At 40.0% G+C, this 18,840-nt stretch overlaps 2 protein-coding genes across 5 annotated transcripts in view; one reads left to right on the top strand and one right to left on the bottom strand.

Moving 5' to 3' along the window:
• Positions 1–11,845, top strand: part of igf2bp2a (insulin-like growth factor 2 mRNA binding protein 2a) — a 51,080-nt gene extending 39,235 nt beyond the window's left edge. For 3 of the 4 annotated variants that reach the window (XM_044217945.1, XM_044217947.1, XM_044217948.1), the window contains 8 exons: positions 378–513; positions 3,007–3,144; positions 3,688–3,756; positions 4,516–4,638; positions 5,121–5,195; positions 5,420–5,551; positions 6,066–6,179; positions 7,013–11,845. In XM_044217945.1, coding sequence (XP_044073880.1) covers positions 378–513; positions 3,007–3,144; positions 3,688–3,756; positions 4,516–4,638; positions 5,121–5,195; positions 5,420–5,551; positions 6,066–6,179; positions 7,013–7,111 — 886 coding nt within the window. In that variant the 3' untranslated portion in view covers positions 7,112–11,845. The remainder of the gene's footprint in view (positions 1–377; positions 514–3,006; positions 3,145–3,687; positions 3,757–4,515; positions 4,639–5,120; positions 5,196–5,419; positions 5,552–6,065; positions 6,180–7,012) is intronic. The other variant, XM_044217946.1, reaches the window with a different exon arrangement.
• Position 11,846: 1 nt separating this feature from the next.
• Positions 11,847–18,056, bottom strand: tmem41aa (transmembrane protein 41aa). The gene is made up of 5 exons (XM_044217952.1): positions 17,768–18,056; positions 16,225–16,375; positions 15,574–15,735; positions 13,790–13,928; positions 11,847–13,207 (listed from the first exon to the last, which is right to left on the bottom strand). Exons 1-5 carry the CDS (start codon positions 17,941–17,943, stop codon positions 12,987–12,989), a joined length of 849 nt encoding a protein of 282 aa, XP_044073887.1. The 5' UTR covers positions 17,944–18,056; the 3' UTR covers positions 11,847–12,986.
• Positions 18,057–18,840: the final 784 nt, after the last annotated feature.

Here is an 18,840-nt window from a genome sequence, read left to right as displayed (position 1 = left end):
TATGAATGCGGCATATTGAAACCCTATCGAGTTGCATTATGGGAAGTGTAGGAACCAGTGTTTTTGGAGGCAGACTATCTCTGCCTCTGCTGCTTCAGTTTTGACCATGCTTTTTTTTAAATGTGTGTTGTGAGTCCTCTAACTTAATGGAAATACAGTGCTAAATTGCCTGTTAGCTAAGCAAGATATTTTAATGTCAGTTATTGATGTTGATACAGCCTTCAATAATAGTTAAGTTAGATCAACACAAATCAGTCACCTCCACCTTCTGAGAAAATATGTGAGCGGAATATGAGTGTGCCTGTTCTCTGTATTTGTAGTTGCATATGCATTTACTAATTTGTGTGTGTGTGTGTGTGTATGATCTTCCCTTGCAGGTTACAAGACTTAACCATTTACAACCCTGAGAGGACCATCACGGTGAAGGGCAGCTTGGAGGCGTGTTGTAAAGCCGAGGCGGAGATCACAAAGAAACTGAGGGAAGCCTACGAGAATGACATTGCTGCTATAAACGTAAGCCGAGCTTAAAGGTTAACTATGGAGCTAATTTCCTGCCAAAACCTAACAAACAAATCATGTTTTACAAATGCCCTACAATTCACTGACAAATACAGTGTGGTTTGCAAATACAAAACACCATTAACAAACTAATGCTCTGCTCAACCTCCTGGCACGTTTCAATTGACTCATAGCGCCACCTGCTGTTGTGGAGGGCCAGTTACTCAGCACATTTGTGAGAAAATCCTCAGCACAATCAAAGCAGAAAGATTGTACCAAAAGTCTTATATCGATATTTTTTTGTCTTTGTAGGATATAGTTTTTTGTACTTGTAAGACATGCTGCATTTGTTTCTGAAGCATGATGCATTAGAAATATGGTATGTATTTGATAGGTACGTTTTGTATTTGCAAAACAAAATGCATTAATTTGTTAATGGTGTTTTGTATTTGCAAACCACACTGTTTGTTAGTGAATCGCAGGACATTTGTAAAACAGATTTTGTTTGTTTGTTAAGTTTTGGTAAGAAATTAGCTCCATAGTTACCATCTGCAGCACACACTGTGTGTGTGTGTTTGGTTATGATCTCAGGTTGACTCACATAGACTGACAGGTGAACAACGGAGAGGAGTGATGATATACGGCAGGATAACATCACCTCCCCATTCAGTACAGGTTACCACCAGCATTTGTAATACCCCTTGTTGTCTGCTTGGTAAATGGATAACAGTAAACAATCACTGAATATCTCATCAGTGAGTCGGGTGTTTGAGCACAGCGTGTCTGTGTACGTGTGTGTGTGTGTGCGCCAGTTCCACAGAGCCTCTGACTCACGCTCACTACCCCGCTGTGTTTGTCTGTGTTCCTGCTGTAACACACTGCGTTTCCCAGCATCCATCTGATATCGGTAGGCCTCTCTCTCGCCCAGCTCCTCTTTCACACTGCCCTGATGACATCACCAGTGCTGCAGCCAGAGAGGTCAACCTCAGAGGAAGAGAGATAGTGATGATATCACACACTCCCTATTGAATTGCATTAATGCAGAGATGAATGCTGATAAAGTGATTGTATCCACCGTGATGATGCTCTTTATGATGAACAGCAGTTCCTTGTGGAGAGAATCAGTATCCCAGTATATCTGTTTTTTCTTTGCTACTTTCAAATGAGCTGCCAATTTTCTCCTTCATTTTTGATTGTCCAAATAATGGCTCAGAAATAATCATCACAAGAAGTATCAACGCAGCATGCGGTTAAATTGTTCTGGCTGGTGAGAGCAGTTCTGGCACCTGTCGGGCTGAGCGCTGACTCTACAGTAAGCGGTGAGGGCCATCTAGCGTGACACTGTGGATATTACACACAAAGCTTTCTGGGAACAAGGAAGTGAAAGGAGACCGCGTGTCATGTCACGGCCATGAAACCAGAATAGCTGACTTGACTTTGAGGGAGAAATATTTTTGTCATGCTGTTACAACAGCAAACTGTCCTGTCAACTTTTGAAGGTACATGGTTGAGCTAAGAAAAACAGCCCTGTTTTCGGCTTTGTGACAGTGCATTTTTCAGATGGTCCAGTGGTATTTTTTTAATGGTTTAACTAGCTAAAGAAGTAGGAGAATTTCCTCCACCCATAAAGGAACACTCGATCCATTTTATTTGAAAATACAAAATCACCAAATTTGGAGATACATGGTTTTCACTCGGTAGTGACGAAATACACAAATAAAAGCACTTTTATGTAATGGAGTTCACACAACAAGGGCTGCAACTAATCTGATTATTTTCTCAGTAAATTGATTAATAGTTTTGCATATGAAATAGTGTAAAATGCCTGTTACTGTTTCCCAGAGCACAAGTTGACATCTTCAAACGAACAACAATCCAAATCCAAATATATTCAATTTAGCATAACAGAAAACAAAGAAAAGCAACAAATACTTATATTTGAGAAACTGCAACCAGGGAATGTTTAGTATTTTTGCTTCATTAATGATTTAAAAAATTACTTGTTTGTCAGAACTGTTGCTGACTGCTTGTCTCAGCTCAACACGTTACATTTGGCAGGACATATTTAACTTTCTTACCTTAATGGTGATGTAGAGAAAAACAACAGTTAGGTTCTTTTTTGTGAACCCATTCGCAGTCAGACTGAATCAAGGATCTTTGATTTAAACATTTTTGGAAATTATTGGTGTTTAGTTGTTATTAAAAAACAGGTAAGATTTATACTTACTTGGAAGGAGTCACTTGCATTTTCTCCTCATTTTTTTATCTTTACCTCTTATTAGCAGTTGATTTTCTAGATTGTGCTCACTGCAGAACGATCTTTTTTTACTGTAAACTGTAGTAGTCAGCGTCCTCTTGCAGCAGGAAACGTAACTTTTGGATGCCTGGGGACGTAAAATCCGAGTTAAAATCTGTTTAAACTGATATAAAAATAATGAGCCTCAATTAAATCCAAATGTAGTTCAAGTCGTGACTAAAATCTGCTTCTGCCTCTCTTCTTCTGCACAGCAACAGGCCAACCTGATCCCAGGCTTGAACCTGAACGCTCTGGGCATCTTCTCCTCTGGTCTGCCGGTGCTGCCCCCTGCTGCTGGACCACGTGGTGCAGTGCCCCCAGTGGCACCAGCAGCATACAACCCATTCTTAGTGAGTACAGTGCGCTCTTTTTTTAACTGCACACAACCATAAAAGGTGGTGAAAAAAAGATTAAAAATGCTTCTTTTAGAATGACTTTACCACTGTGGGTTTTACCCACACAGCTTAGCAATGTGCAGCTCCTGCAGGGATTAGTTTTGACTTGATAAAGCAATTTGTTTCCAACACTTGGTAAACCAGGTTCCCCCTGAAGTGCTTTTTGAAAAAACAATACTGTGTTGACTCAGGTCTTCCTGTATGATGCTGTATACAGTTTGAAACAACCAGAATTCCCCCATCTTCTCCAGAGATGAGTCAGTTTGTCTGTAAAACAAAGTCTCCACTCATTGCCTGACGAGGTCAAGCCAAAGTGTTGTGAGACAGAGTGTGAGAATGTATTTGCGTGCTTCATAGTCAAGAAAGTTAGTGTGTGATTCACTGTGAGTTTATGCCCTAAAATTCCCCCTAATAACAGCTTGAGTTGTGTACGTGCATGTGTGTATGAATGTGTGTATACGTACCATCTGATCGGTCTGCTTGTCAATTCACTTTCAGAGTCACTCTTCACAACTCAGTGGCCTGTACGGGGTTCCTCCAGCAAGTGCCATCCCCCACCAGCACTCAGTATGTTCCCTAAAATCTGCACTACAGTCAGTGCTGCCTTGGTGATCAGAGACTTACATTTTTTGTGATGCTAGATAATTATTGTAATAGTTGAGGGCATTTAAAGCCACGTTTTTTTTTGCACACAAGAAGCTTAGGAAAAGCCTCAAACTTTGTGTGTTTTCTAAGACATCTGTGCTGAGGAAAGTCTCTCTTTGCAAGTGACTTGTGGTATACATGGGAGGGGCTGCCACAGTGTAAAGAAAAAAGATATAAGACTAATAGCGAGAGAGACATAAATAACAGGCCATGACAACCTCTCAGTCAGCGTCTATGTCGAACAGCGAGTCTGGCATTCCTGCGTACCATCACCCAGTCACCAGAACACCACAAATATTTCTGGATGGGGACTTTTCAGCCCAGAGTTGTCCTGTGGCTCGTAAAAATTCACTTTGTAAACCTCGAGTACATGAGTGTTACCATGCTAAGAAAAACAAAAACATAGGGCAACCATCGGCCTTAATAGGAAATATTCCGTTCAGACCCAGCCAGAGCGAGATGTTTACCCAGAGAGAAAACCCTTGAAGAGAGCTGAATTTAGCTTTCCTTGCATGTGGTGTCATCGTTTTCGGCTGCTCTTCAAGTATCTGACGAGTTAATTCAAAATGTCTGTGGCTATTTAAAGCAGTTTTGAATGTTTTTCTCTGCCACCACCAGCAGTTGAGTTAAGTAAAAGTTTAGTAAGATATATTTTTTGTGTGCTCTTTTTCTTCTTCTCAGCAACAGGCTCAAGAACAGGAGGTTGTCTACCTCTTTATTCCAACTCAGGCAGTCGGGGCCCTGATCGGCAAGAAGGGCCAGCACATCAAACAACTCGCCCACTTCGCTGGAGCTTCCATCAAGGTGGGTTTGCCAGCGTCAATAGGGTGCTGACTTCAGTTAGGAGGGGGAAAGAGTGGTGGTCAAACCGCCTCTGATCAACGTGTAGGGTTGAGTCCTCAAATACGAGTTAAACGCACATTTTTAACATTAGGGTAACATCGAGCATTAAGGTGAAGTTATCAAGATGGCAGTCAGTGCTGGCTGAGTCAGCAGCACTTCATGGACCACATCTGAGGCTGTCAGTTATTCATGGTCAAAAACAAAAATAAAAAAGGAGATGACTAGTGAGCTGAGCATTTCAGAAAGCCCCGTCTGGAGAGGTGGGACAACTGGTCAATGAATTCTCATGACGTAATCTAAGGCGATTCATGTAATTGTAGGAATTTGCAGACTCAGATGATTCACTGGTTACATGCATTGTGTGACCACAGAGCAAGATCACCAGCTTTTGACCATATTTTCTCCTTATTTGTCTCTATAACCCTTCTGTATGTGTGTGGCAGATTGCCCCAGCTGAGAGCCCAGATGTTACTGAGAGGATGGTTATCATTACTGGAACCCCAGAGGCTCAGTTTAAGGTAAAGACACTATGAATGTGTTTATGAATATGCATTAAAATGTCATGATTGGATGCTGAAATTATATGCAACCATTTTGAAGATTGCTTCTTAAAATTGATACATGTAAAAAAACAAAACATGAATGTTTAATTTATCCTGTATTATAGTAAACATCAGTGGATCACTGTGTCCCCCCATTTTCCCCAGTCTCTCCTTGCCTCATACCCTCCTCTGTATTCCAGGCCCAAGGTCGGATATTTGGGAAGCTGAAAGAGGAGAACTTCTTCTCAGCAAAGGAGGAGGTCAAACTGGAGACGCACATCAAGGTTCCCTCAACTGCAGCCGGCAGGGTCATCGGTAAAGGCGGCAAGACGGTGAGTTGATGCTTAAATTGCATTTACTGTGTAAATTATTAACTGCACAGTCGTTACAGGTGGGATCTCCATAAGTATCAGACATATTTGGCCAAATGTAACCGTAACAGTTAGTCGGCAAAGTAGAGAAAAATGTTCTTTGTTCAGCTTTTTAATTTTTCATTTCCACTTCACACCCAGAAGACTGTAGTTTGAACTCTCATGAAAAAAAACAGCTCTAACAACAATCTCTTTAATAAAAAAGTATCTCAGCAACTTTTTATTAAAATGAGCTACTATTATTAGTAGTATTATTAGTATTATTATATTTACGACATTTGAACACAAGTGCATTTACTTAAGTAAATTATCTGTAAGGGTGCTCCACACCAGTGATTACTGTACACCCAACAGCACCTGGTGTGTGTTTTCAGTTTACCATAATTTGATACTTTGGCTGTCAGTGTGTTTTGTAAAGTGAGGCTGGAGGTGAAATTCAAAACAAGATGATGATCTCTGGAGTCTTTTTTTCCAGGTAAACGAGCTGCAGAACCTTACGAGCGCTGAGGTCATCGTACCGCGGGACCAAACTCCAGACGAGAACGACGAGGTCTTTGTGAAAATCAGTGGGCATTTCTTTGCCAGCCAGGTACGCAAAACAAGGTGTAAACTAACACAGGTGTTTTCAGTTATTTGGGCTGATTAGTTTGCTGATGTCCACTTACTGTACTAGATTTTACTGGAGCTTTCAACCCTATCACAAGGTCTTTTTCAGTGTATACAGTTTGTTCAGCTGTCATGGAGATGGATCTTTTTACAAATTAGCTCAGTAAAGGTGCTATGGATGAACTCATAACAGCTACTGAGCTTGCATGTCAGCAGAATCATCTACGTGACAACTCAGCAAACTCCATCCAATGATGAAGACTGTGTGAAATGGTTGAAAGCTCCAGACAAAGTCAGTAAGTGGACCTTGAGTTGGGATTGTTTTGTCAAATGTATATATCCACGGTCAAGAACTTAGATGCTGAACAGTTATTTTGTTAACGTTCATGTCTTGGAGTCATAGATATACAGAAGGTGCATTGTCAAAATGGATGATGATTTGAATTCAGCAAGAGCTCATTATTTTCTTTTTTTCTATATATATTTTTTGTGACCAACTTATTATTTTTATTATATTTACACCATTCCAAAACAAATGAAAAAGAACAAACAAACAAACATACAATTCATCCACCCTCGCAGTCCGACTCACCCCTCTTGATGCTTTGCAATTCATAGAAACTTTACAGATATCTGCACAACAGTCTTATCACAGATACATTTTAGATATGGGATCAAAATAAATAAATCATTTTTATTTTTCACATTTTTTTAACATTGTGGTGGTCCTTCCCTTTATCCTTCCGTTATTTTCATGTGGACACCTTGCCATGTATCAATTAACACCTCGTCCTGCATGTGATGCCTCTCCAACAGACTGCACAAAGGAAGATCCGGGAGATCATTCAGCAGGTCAAACAGCAGGAACAGAAGCACCAGCAGGGCGCCGCTGTGTCACCGCACCACGCCAAGTGACCAGCGGGGTGTCTCCAGTGGGCGCCAGCAAATGAATGTAGCCCTCCCAAACGGACAGAGACCTACCCAGACAAAGGCCAAGGCCAAGGCCAAGGGGGACATGCAGGGCAGACCAGCAGCACCGGGATCAAAACCAAAGAACTTCACTAGGGGGGAAACAAGTGAGAGCCAAAGGCTGAGGGCATTGTGTGCACTGCCAGCCCTGTGAGAGCAGATAGAGTGGGAGAAACCGTACTGATATAATATATTAAAAAGACCAAAAAAATCTAAAAGAAAGGTGGAAATGGCAGAGAATTTGGGAACTGTTGTCAGTTAAAAAGGTCAACAGGAAATAGTATGTCGCCCTGCATAACGTTATCTCTTTAGTTGGACTAACATAGGCCTAACAAACGGATAAAGCTGTATTAACACGAGCATATATGAAGCATTGTGATTGATGTTTTGGGTTAGAGGGAGAGCAAGTGACAATGGACACCTTCTCTCACAAGAGTTTAAGATGATATTCAGATTGCAAGATTAAATATCCTTAGCAGTATTAATACAGAGTAGAAAAGTATATTGACACACACTGAGAGTATGCGCTGTTATTTTTCTATCAAAATGACAGTACGACTTGGTGTAGTTTTTAATATTTTGCTAGTTCCAGAGATTGATTGGGCTGTGACAGCCACACAAAGCGGTTTCCCTTGTTTGTTCACATTATTATAGGCCACTGAAATCAAAAATCAAAAAAGAAAACCCTTATAAGTAAATATGGTGAATGGTTCTGAGTCTTTGTAACAAGCCTGTGTGTGTGCCAACGCAAAAGATAACGTCCCTTTGAAATGTCTCTCACCATTCATAATAGATGCTACACTTATTTTATTTGTTTTATTTCTTCATTTTCTGCTAACTTCTGCTTCTCTTTCTCATCACTCTCTCTCATCTGGCATCATGTTTATTTGTTGTCAAGAAACACTTTTTTTTCCGTAGCCTTTTGATAACATTGAACTGACTGCCACTTTTGCTCAACAGAACAGAGGTTAAATGCAACAGAGGGATTTTTTTTTGTTTTGTTTTACCAGTAAACTGGTATCACTCTCCCATGCTGTACAGTAGACTATAACTACATTCATGCTTGTTGTCCTAATATAAAAAAAAGTCAAAAGAATGTCTCTTAAGGCATTCTCCTTCGATAATGCTCAGAGCAAAAATTGACGTTTTAAAAAACAAAACAAAATGGTGCACATTTGCTTGTTAACATGCGACCAGTCATTTTGGATGTGCACCGCCACACGCTCTGCCTTATGAGGACGTCATGAGGGCCAACACAAAATGTGAGCTGAGGGCCCAGAAAGGGGACGGGGTGTTAAGGGAGGGTGGGGTGGGAGGGTGCAGACTCGTGGTGTGTGGAGTGGCAGTGAGGAAAAGTTTTGGGTTAGAGGGTGGGGGTGATTTGGGGGTTTATGGGGAGGCACTGTATGACCTGTGGTACACACACAACCGCAAACGTGACCGCAGCCGCGTTTGGCTTTAACCCATCTCTTGTCAGGGAGCTTTCTAAAACGGCATGACAGCTGTGAATGTACGATATGCAGCCTTTTTAGAAATATCACCCCTGCCGTGTCCAGCAGGCCGGGCCAGAGGCACAGACACACAGATTGTCATTCTCACTCTCGCTCTTTTCTTTTAACTTTTTAGTTTTATTTTGGCGAGCTGGCCTGCTGCTCTGTGAGTACGCTGGACACGCAGGTCCTGGTGTCCCTTTGTGCTTTACTTCGGAGACCATGGAAGCTTGTTGCCTTATTTTGTCACCTTTCAGACATCACCCATCAGCTTCATCTTCCAGACGCAAGGTTATTGCCAATACGCACAGCTTCCTCCGTGTGTGTGTATGTGTGTGTGCGCGTGCGCAAGTGTGTGTGTGTATATATATATAAAAAGAGAGAGTAATATTTATGAATCTATTTTTTTCCTATTTTGTGATGAGAGCTATTGATAAGAAACAAAAAGAAAACAAAGTCCTTTTCTTTTTTTCCTCAGTGGGACACTGCCATATTATTTTGAAGGGAAGTGTTTATTTTCTTGAAAACTAGACTATGAATAATAATATAAATAAAAACCTGAAAAAATAGGAGAACAGTAAAGTGAACCACCGTGTTAACTTTGGTCAGGATGTGAACAGTGCGCATGTCAGTATTGTGATCTACCTCAGGCTTCAGGGTACCTCAGTCCAATCTTTCATTTCCCCTTTTTCCACATTTTGTATGCCTTGTTAACTGATCATTTTGAGCGTTTTTAATTTTCTTTTTTAATGAAAAAAAAGAACAAGAGAAAAGACCTACAGTAATCTCTAAACTTTTCAGGTCCAGCCGACTAGTGAAACTTTGTAAACTGTAGTCAACTCTGTTGGACTATCTTTGCCTGGACGCCATACAACCTCTTAATGATACACGTGAAAAGGATTTCAAAGTTGATATTTTGCTAGAAAGGAATGAAGAGCAGGATCTAAGGGGTACATACCTGCCCGAAGTGGTTCTGAATGTGGATGTTGTGTACTGATTTCACCATCAAAGAAAGAAAAATATACAAATCAGTTGCTAGAAACAGAAACTAACCAACTGTACCTCCTGTTTTTCCCGACTGTACCTCCAGGTTTTTTTTTTTAGACTTTAAAAAAAACAATGAAGTTTATTCACTTGTGGGGAAAAAAATGAATTTTATAGCAACCCAACTCAATCTTACCAGCTCTATTTGATAACAGCATACTCTGGGGTTGATTTGAAGAAAACACGAAGCTGCAAAAATACACTGACAGGACTCTTGAACATGGTGTAAAACCTTAGTCTTCTGTGTAGAATGTAGAACAACTCTAGTCTAGTCGTTGAAATGTCACTGTGTATGACAAAATAACTGTATATCTGTAAACATGTACGATAGTCACACATAAATGCATCGTATTCTGTCTCTCTATAACACTTACCAGTCTGCACCTGCGTTGTGAGAGATGGTGGGAGAAGTTTAGAGCGTCACAGCTTCCCTCAAAACTGACCTCTAAACGTGTTTTCCCATCAATCTACCGATTTTATTTTGATTTGTTTTGTTGTGCTGTACATTTCAGAATTACCTCTCAGAATCCAAGGCTGACTTTAGTTACTAAAACCGATGTAGGGCAAAAAGAATTAAATAAATGAATGATATAGTGAAAGTTAGTGTTTTGTCTTTGGAGTTCTTTTAACTGTTGAGAGCTGATTTTTCCTTTTTCGAGGGCAGACTTTTGTCATCAGATGAGGTGGATCATTTTTGTCCCAGTGAACACAGACTAGCAGTGCTAAAAATAAAACATAAAGGTCTATCAAACTCACACAATGCCTGAGGCAGTTTCAGCAAGCCTCCCCACAGCCGGTACAGTACCTCATACTGATGATGATAGCTCACAAGACCTGATTCAAATACCCTGACCTTACCTACACAGATGCAGTACGGTGCTTCTACTTGAATGCATGATTCCTGTGATGGTCTGCTTCCTTGTAGTAGGGCCATGTCGCAGTGAGAAAACGGCTTTTCACAGTAGCACTGGAAATTGTAGTTTGTCACTCATGGTGTGTTTGACTGTCAGCAGTAGCTTTTTAGAGCAGTTTTGAAGTTGAGGCTCTTTTCTCGCGTTGCAGAGGACTCTTCAGACCTCTGTCTCTCTTGTGTTTTGGCTCTTTATACAGTAAGTGCAGGTTTCCCTCTAAGCTGGATCGGTTTCACTGTGGGGTTGTCAGCACAGCATCCTGGTTGTTGAGACATTTGTAAACCAACTGAAATCTGAGGCGAAACTTGTCAAGATGATTTTTTTTTTTTTTTACTTCCAAGGATTGGTGTTTATAGGTTTTGTGGGGTGTTGCTAGACATTAATATTCAGTACCAGAAAACCACAATTACACACATCACTGAGGGTGTACTGTGTTGTTAGTCATATCACATGGTGGTTGGATAGTTTAGGCTTTTTTGTTTTGTTTTGTGTTGATCTAGTTTTCTCGTCATTTACACTGATTTAATAATGTAGTCTGGAGCAGTAGCTGGGATTCTTTGCTTATAATATTCATTCCTGTTAGATCACTACCAATAATACTAGCTGTTAAATTGTGGTTGAAAAATGTCCTAGCTAGGATTTTGAACAGATTTGGGAATCAGAATGGCAACATAAAATGAATGACATACAAAGAAGGATGGAGGGGGTATCCAGGTCAGATTAAAAAAATAAAGCTGATAAAACTTGTTCTGCATTAAACAACCATTCAAAAACTATGGATTAGCTGAGGAAGGATTTAGTGAAGTCTGGTTGGATGTATGCAGAACCACAGCAGTGTTTTTTTTTTCCTGTCTAGTTGTTAAATGAGAAAACACAATGCATTGCATGAGACTGTTGTAGGCGATTCAGTATTTACTACACTTCATATAGCACTAGACTTTCAGTAGTGGTTTTACATGGATCCATTTCTTAACTGCATTTCACCATTTGGGAGATTCCTTTTGTTTCCTCAGTAGGTCAAAACCCTCAAGTCCTACATTTCCCATGGGCCAAAAGGTCCCAAACACCTCAAGGTAATCGGTGACTGTGTGCTGGACAGACAAATGATCCATTTTTAATACATCTTGTGGATCCATGCCTTTCTGGTAACAGCCATGCTGTTGTTTTGAGTTGTGAGTGAACTGTATTGCTGAGCAACCTGGATCTGAGCAATAAAGAATATCTGAAAAAAACAACTGTTTTTCAAGTTTACTGTTTTATGATTTCAAAGTTATTCTCACCTCTGAAATAAAGATGCCACATCATTTATAATCCGATACATGTGCCAGCCAAAGTCTGAATTGCATTACACTTAAAAGAATTCACATCTTTGAAGAAACAGAAAGCTGACATAACATTTTACACCATAACCAACATGAAGAAAGAATTTTAAAACAACACTTTGTGCAGCGTAGACGCTGCTGGACCAGTACTGTATAAAAGACACATGGAGGAAGAGGAGGAAGCAAAGAGGATTTCATAGTAATATTAAGGCTTGATTTAACAGAGAATGCAGCTTATTATATATCATGACACCGTAAAACAGGGCTGTACATTTTGAAATTGGTTACTCAAAATGACTCCTGAACATGACACTCTGAGGCCAAATTCTGGTCTCTAAATTACACAATTTGAAAAACATAGTTCAGAGTTGAAAAATAGAAAAAAATTGTCCTATAATATCTATTACAATTTATTCTAAAATTGCAAAATGTGATTGTCAAATAAGAAAAATACAATTTCCAAGTTGAATAATATATGCAGCAAACATAATCAGTATTTCAGTTACAAATATAATAATTCAAACAAACCCAAAAATTATCTGAACCATCCGGCCACTGCAAACATGGGTAGGCTGTTACATTTACATCAACATTTCCACATGTTCATGTTGGAGGTAGACGTTTGAAACAGACAGGACAGGCACTTGAAACACTAGCTGTTGACATTGAAGCAGTACTCTTATAACTGAGTGCAAGAGCAGTTTCCTTAAAATCCTTCCCTCTTTCCATATGATTACTGTACATTCATATATCTATATACATATACTGTGCATGCTGTGCACACAGGCATCGTGGCACAGAAACACCAATATTTGGTAACACAAAATACTTGGCTTCAAATCCCACTGTGCCAGTCTAATTTTTTTAAAAGCTGCAATCCCTCTCCATCTCCAGGTGGCTCCAGAAAAAAGTAAAGCACTCCCAGATAAAAGAAACCTTTACACGAGAGTGTTTGTGCACAAAATTTTTCTGAAGAGTCACACTTTAGATACATTCACTCTTGAGGGCAGATGGCAAGGAAAGCGCCAGGGAACAAACTCATTCCCAGAACAAATCACTGGACCTTCTTATCTGTGATGAGCCCGTTTTGCGACTGGACATCCAGTTTAAGACGCCTCTGACTGAAGCGGCGGATGAGGGCACCGGGCAGCAGAGCCATGCAGGCGATGGCCAGCAGCTGCAGCAGCCGCTCCCAGGAGAACAAGTCATCCAGCGATGACACCTCAGATAGCATGACGCCTGTCTGGACACAGATGAAGTTGTACGGCAGGAGGCCTACGAAAGCAGACCAAGAACAAAACTGTGGTGAGGAAGGTTTATTTGCAGCTTTATCTGGTATTTTTGGTTAAATTGATGCATTCATGTTTTCTGTGATTTTTAGACAATTTGTCAAAAAGCAGAAAACAAATACTTCAAATCTGAAGGTACGTAATAAACACTTAACGCGATGCATTAGGATGAATGTTTGACAGCAAAATAGGTCTGGCAATCTGCACTTTGAAGCTTTGTTACTTATCAGTTGTTGCTTTAAAAACTCATTAACAAATGTCACAGTCACACGTTGAAACTGAGGGACGAATATGTTTGATGCCATATTAATTGGCATGCAACCCAATATGAACAACCATTAAATGGGCCTTTTCATTATTGATTTAGGTGAATGTGAAGTCCTTTTTCTTTTAATGTTTATGTTATTTATCAGGGGAACACAAGAATGGAAAATGGTCTGTGTTGTTTTGATTTAGAGTTTGTGCCACCTGAATACATGTACAGCATGATGAATGTGGAGAGTGTGTCGTCACATCATTTACTGACAGCTCTAACGAGCTGTCAATCAGGTGATCCATGTGTGCTTACCAATGAAGACTGAGCAGAAGAAGAAGTTGATGGGGATGTTGACAATCGGGGCAGACATGTTCAGAAACCAGTTGGGAGTCATGGGAAAGAATCTCAGGAAGAGCAGAAAGAAGAACAAACAGTCCTGGTTCTCCTCAACCTGGGAGATAAAGATGAGATATTAAATGAGCCCAAGAGGTGCCCACCGGCTCAGAGGGTAAGAAGAAAGAGGAAAGGCATGTCCAGAAAGCTCTCTCAGCCTGTGGTTATCCTACTTGGGCTCTCAACAAAGTTAAAAGAGCCAAAAAACAGGACAAAAGGGAACCAAGAAGGAATGGTGTCTCCATTCCTTATGTATCTGGACTGTCTGAAAAACTACAAAGGATCTTTAGACAGCATGATGTTCCTGTTTTCTTTAAACCAGCCAACACTTTAAGACAGAAACTCGTTCACCCCAAGGACAAGATGCCCACACAAAAACAGAGCAATGTAGTTTATTCAATTCAATGCAATGAGGAAAACTGCAAAGAACGGTACATAGGTGAGACTAAACAGCCACTTCACAAAAGACTTTATCAGCACAGACGACACGCTAACTCAGGATTACAGAGCGCCGTGCATTTGCATCTAAAAGCTACAAACCACTCATTTGAAGACAGTGAGGTAGAGATTCTAAGTAGAGAGAAGAGTTGGTTTGAAAGAGGAGTCAAAGAAGCCATTTTTGTGAAAAAAGAAAACCCCTCTTTGAACAGAAATGGTGGTCTGAGATTCAATTTGCCAACTGTTTACTACCACAGTGTATTATCACCATGGTCAAGCCAATCATATGCTAATCAGGTACTGAACAGTGATGAGGGAGGTGCAGCCAGAAAATAATAGGCCTGATTACTGGGCCATCATGGAAACAAGAAGTTCAGCTTCAGGTGAAACTTGGCAGAGTAAACAGCAGACACTCAGGAAGACTCCTCCCTGAGGGCAGGGCTTAAGCAACACAGAGTAGCTTAAATTTCTGAGTTCTCGAACCATTTTCACAATTGAGAATGACTTCCGGATGGGAGCCGAAACGTCTTGAATTTGAAAACATTGTCCAGATGACTACGACTGAAACCTTTTCTACAATGGAACACTCCTGGATGAATGAGGGACTACACTGTCTTAAATGAGATGTTACAATCTATGAAGGGACAGTAGATGCATGTTTATTTTTTGTAATTTCTCTTTTGGGTGTCAATGTTATGTCACATTGGTTTCTGATACTGTAATTAAAAAAAAAAAAGTCCAGTGTCAAATGACAGTAACCACAATAATGTGTTGTGTAGATTAATAACACTGCAAAAACAAAATCTGTGTTCACACGTGGTATAACTTTGCATATTTACTTCTTCTTCTTTTCCTTTCGGCTGTTCTCTTTCAGGGGTCGCCACAGCGAATCATGTGCCTCCATCTAACCCTGTCCTCTGCATCCTCTTAACTCACACCAATTAACTTCCTCTTTGGTCTTCCTCTAGACCTCATGTTCTACATCTCACTTTAAGAAGCATCTTTGCCTAGATCTTTGGTAAGACACTGATGACGGCTTACACTTTTGTCTTTTCACTCTTTTACTTGAGCATATTTTGCACTTTGTAAGCATCATGTGTAAGTAAAGTGAAGACACGTAGGCCTCGCAGTGTATTTATATGCAGTGTGCAGATCTTTTTCTCTCTATGTAGAAGATCTACACACCTACAAGTTTGTATGTTGTCAAATACAGTTTCAATATTTGTTGCCTTGAATGAGTTATTTACATGGTGTCATGGATTTACCTTCCTCTGTAGCATGGAGACCTTATCAGGGAAGAGGTTAACAATGTAGCGTTTTCCGAAGGCCTGAGACAGGAGGTAGCACATGGTGGAGCCCACGGTGGTGAGCACACAGGCAAGCAGCAGCCCTTCATATGGTCCAAATATAGCTCCTGCTAGTATGTTCTGCACAACGAAAAGCGGAGAAGGCCTGTGTTATTAGAAATCATCAATATGTGTGTAATGATCAGCTCTGACATAGAGATCTACTGTTTCTAAATACTCTGTGATCTAACAGTGGTTTTAAGTGTGAGATGTTGGGTGAGAGTCACTTTAACCAGCATGCAGTGTGTGGTTGAGGCCTCATCTTGGTGTGGCACGCTTAGTTCAGATTAAACTGATGTAAGCGGGGAATAAAAACTGTCACAAGAGTGCAGCATGGCTGATGCAAAAAGGCAAGCCTGACATCCCTTTGTTGTTTGAGTTAGCTGAATATTTTTATCCAAAATGCTGTGACTAATTCTTACCCATAAAAGATCAAATTAACTGCTTTAATTACATTTTAACACATCCAGCATAAGAAATGTCAACATCCACTTTTTGCCTTGTTCACAATGTCTGCCTTGTTATCCAGCATCAGTACAGAGGACATTTGAAACTATTTTTTTACCTTACCAGGAACGAGGATCCAGGAATAGCAAAGGACTGCTTGTAGAGATATGCACTACAGAAGAGTAGCAGGACATATTCAGTGTGTTCTGCCTTGTAAAACTGCAGGAGCTCAGCCAGTTCCCTCAGCTGCTCCAAGTCCGAAGGGAACTTCAACCTGCAAGAACATCCCATACTCAAGTTAATCACGTCATACAGAGTGTATGACATGAAAAGACACGGTTCAGAAATATGCACAAAAGAGATCATTGTAATCAAATATAATTCAACAAAATTTAACAAATACAAAAATCAGCGTTTTGAGCTGGTAAATTAAAGCATGATGATATTTGAAGTTTTAAAGCATTTCTGACATATTTGTTTAGATTTCATTGTTTACTAGAGCTAAAACTAGTTGATTAATTAGTAGAAAGACAGATGACAAATGATCGTTAAAGACATTTTTAGAACAAAATAATTATTATTTCTGTCCAAGTTACATGTGATTATAAACTGTTCAACTCTATGTTTTGGGCTTTTTGAAATTAGGATGGGCATTTTTCACACATTTTTTATATTAATGATTAGTAATTGAGAAAATAATGGCAGATTAAGCAATAAGGAAATGGTTTATTTGCAGCCCTATTCTGTTTATCAAATTTTGCTTATAAACTAATTCAGACCAGTGAAACAATTGGTAAATTTACACACACAAATAAAGATTAGACAGTTTTGTTGACCAATGATTTGCACTGTTTATCGTGAGCAAATCTCTCTCTGGATTACAACTTTCTGATTTACGGGACATAGGCTAATGGTCCATTATGTACAATATCGTGAACATTTTGAATTAACCATATACACTTACCTATACTTGAGATTTGATTTTGTGCATACATAGCCACATGCCACTTCTCATGTATATCTACTGTATTTGCAACTCACCAAGAAGTATATTGACATATGAGCAACTTAAGATCCTTACCGTTAACTTTGTTGACATTTTTGGCATTGTGTATATTTAGGATATCTGTTTATTGATGTTTTATACTTGCCCCTTTGACATTTTATATTTGCACTCTTTCCTACTTTGCACTGCAACTGCTGCACAACAACTTCCCTCGGGATAAATACATTTCCATCTTATCTTATACTTAACTCTTGAACTTAAGTTTTTTCACTTTGGTCTCAACATGTGATTGTGAACAGTCACTTTTTAGTAATTGTATCATTAAGAGTAGTTAAAAGATGAATCCACTATTATGTTACACAATTGTGTAATGTTGCTAATATACAGAATTCATGTGAATATTTAACGCTACCATGACATCCTGAATTATTGCCCAGTTAGTTTATCACTGTATTCCTGGTTGAGGTGTGTATCTGTGTATGAAGGAGAGAGAGGATGAGATGGGAGCATGCTAACATTAGCTAGCGATAGTAACAGTAACGTTACAGTGGCATACAATTTAAATACCTCTTTGAATATTGTGGAGGCTTACATATAAACAAGATAAATACTTTATATCTTCTCTGGCTGAAAGCTAATAAGGCTAGTATCGTCAGTAACCTGCCGGGTCCCTCGGAGCTGTCAGTGTGCTGCTCGGACTCCGCTGTCGCCACATGTTCTCTGTCGGAGGCGGGATGAGGACGTCGTCGTGGTCCCGCAGGAAGGTACAGGGACAGTGAATACAGGTACAAGCTGGCTGCAACAACAACAGCGATTAGTCCGACAAGTGAGCGCATATTCCTCACTTTGTTAGCCAGAATACGAGCCAGAGAAAAACAATGGCCAACCGCGGTTACTGCTATTTCTTCTTCTCCCCCCCCCCCCCTCTTCTTCTTCTTCTTCTTCTTCTTCTTCTTCTTCTTCTTCTTCTTCGATTTTACTGGCGGACTACAAACCAACGTTAAAGGTGCATGCCGCCACCTACTGTATCGGAGTGTGTGGCATCATGACTTTAACCAAAACTAACAAACGGTGGGAAAACACTTTATATAGATTCTATATTCTAGATATTATACCTGTTTCTTTTACATATTTGAATAAAGCCCTTTGTACCTGTAACTGTTTCTCCCAGCAGACCTTAGATGCTCCACTCCCTGCCCATCTCTACCACTCTGCCCTTCATTCTCTCTTTCTACACTGAACATCCTACATCCCATCAGCACACGTTCAACAGATTCCTTACAGCTACAAGTCTCACATTTATTATTCCCCGATGAGTTAGTGATTTTGCTTCTGATCTCCCAAAACAAATTTCTAAAATGAAATTTTTAGCAAGTTTATCTGCAATCTCATTTCCCTCTATTCCAGAGTGTGCTGGTATCCAGCAGAAATGAACATATATTCCTAGTTGCTGCAGATTCAGTAGGCTCATATAAACCTCAGTTAAAAGATCCTCTCGGACTGTTTCTCCTGATTGTATACTTTGTATTGCAGCAGCTGAATCTGAACATACCACCACTTTAATCCGTTTAACCTCCTCTACCCACTGAAGACTGATGATTGTTGCTGTCGTTTCTGCTGTGTATACTGATAACCTGTTTGAGATTCTCTTAACAATTCCTTGGTCAGATTCTGGGATGTATATACCCACCCCTACATGTTCGTTATTTGAGTGTTTTGATCCATCTGTAAAA

The sequence above is a fragment of the Siniperca chuatsi genome, linkage group LG12 (assembly GCF_020085105.1).
Source record: "Siniperca chuatsi isolate FFG_IHB_CAS linkage group LG12, ASM2008510v1, whole genome shotgun sequence".
Classification (NCBI taxonomy): Eukaryota; Metazoa; Chordata; class Actinopteri; order Centrarchiformes; family Sinipercidae; genus Siniperca; species Siniperca chuatsi.
Note: the sequence above shows the minus strand (reverse complement) of the source record. Positions and strands in the feature narration are given on the sequence as shown.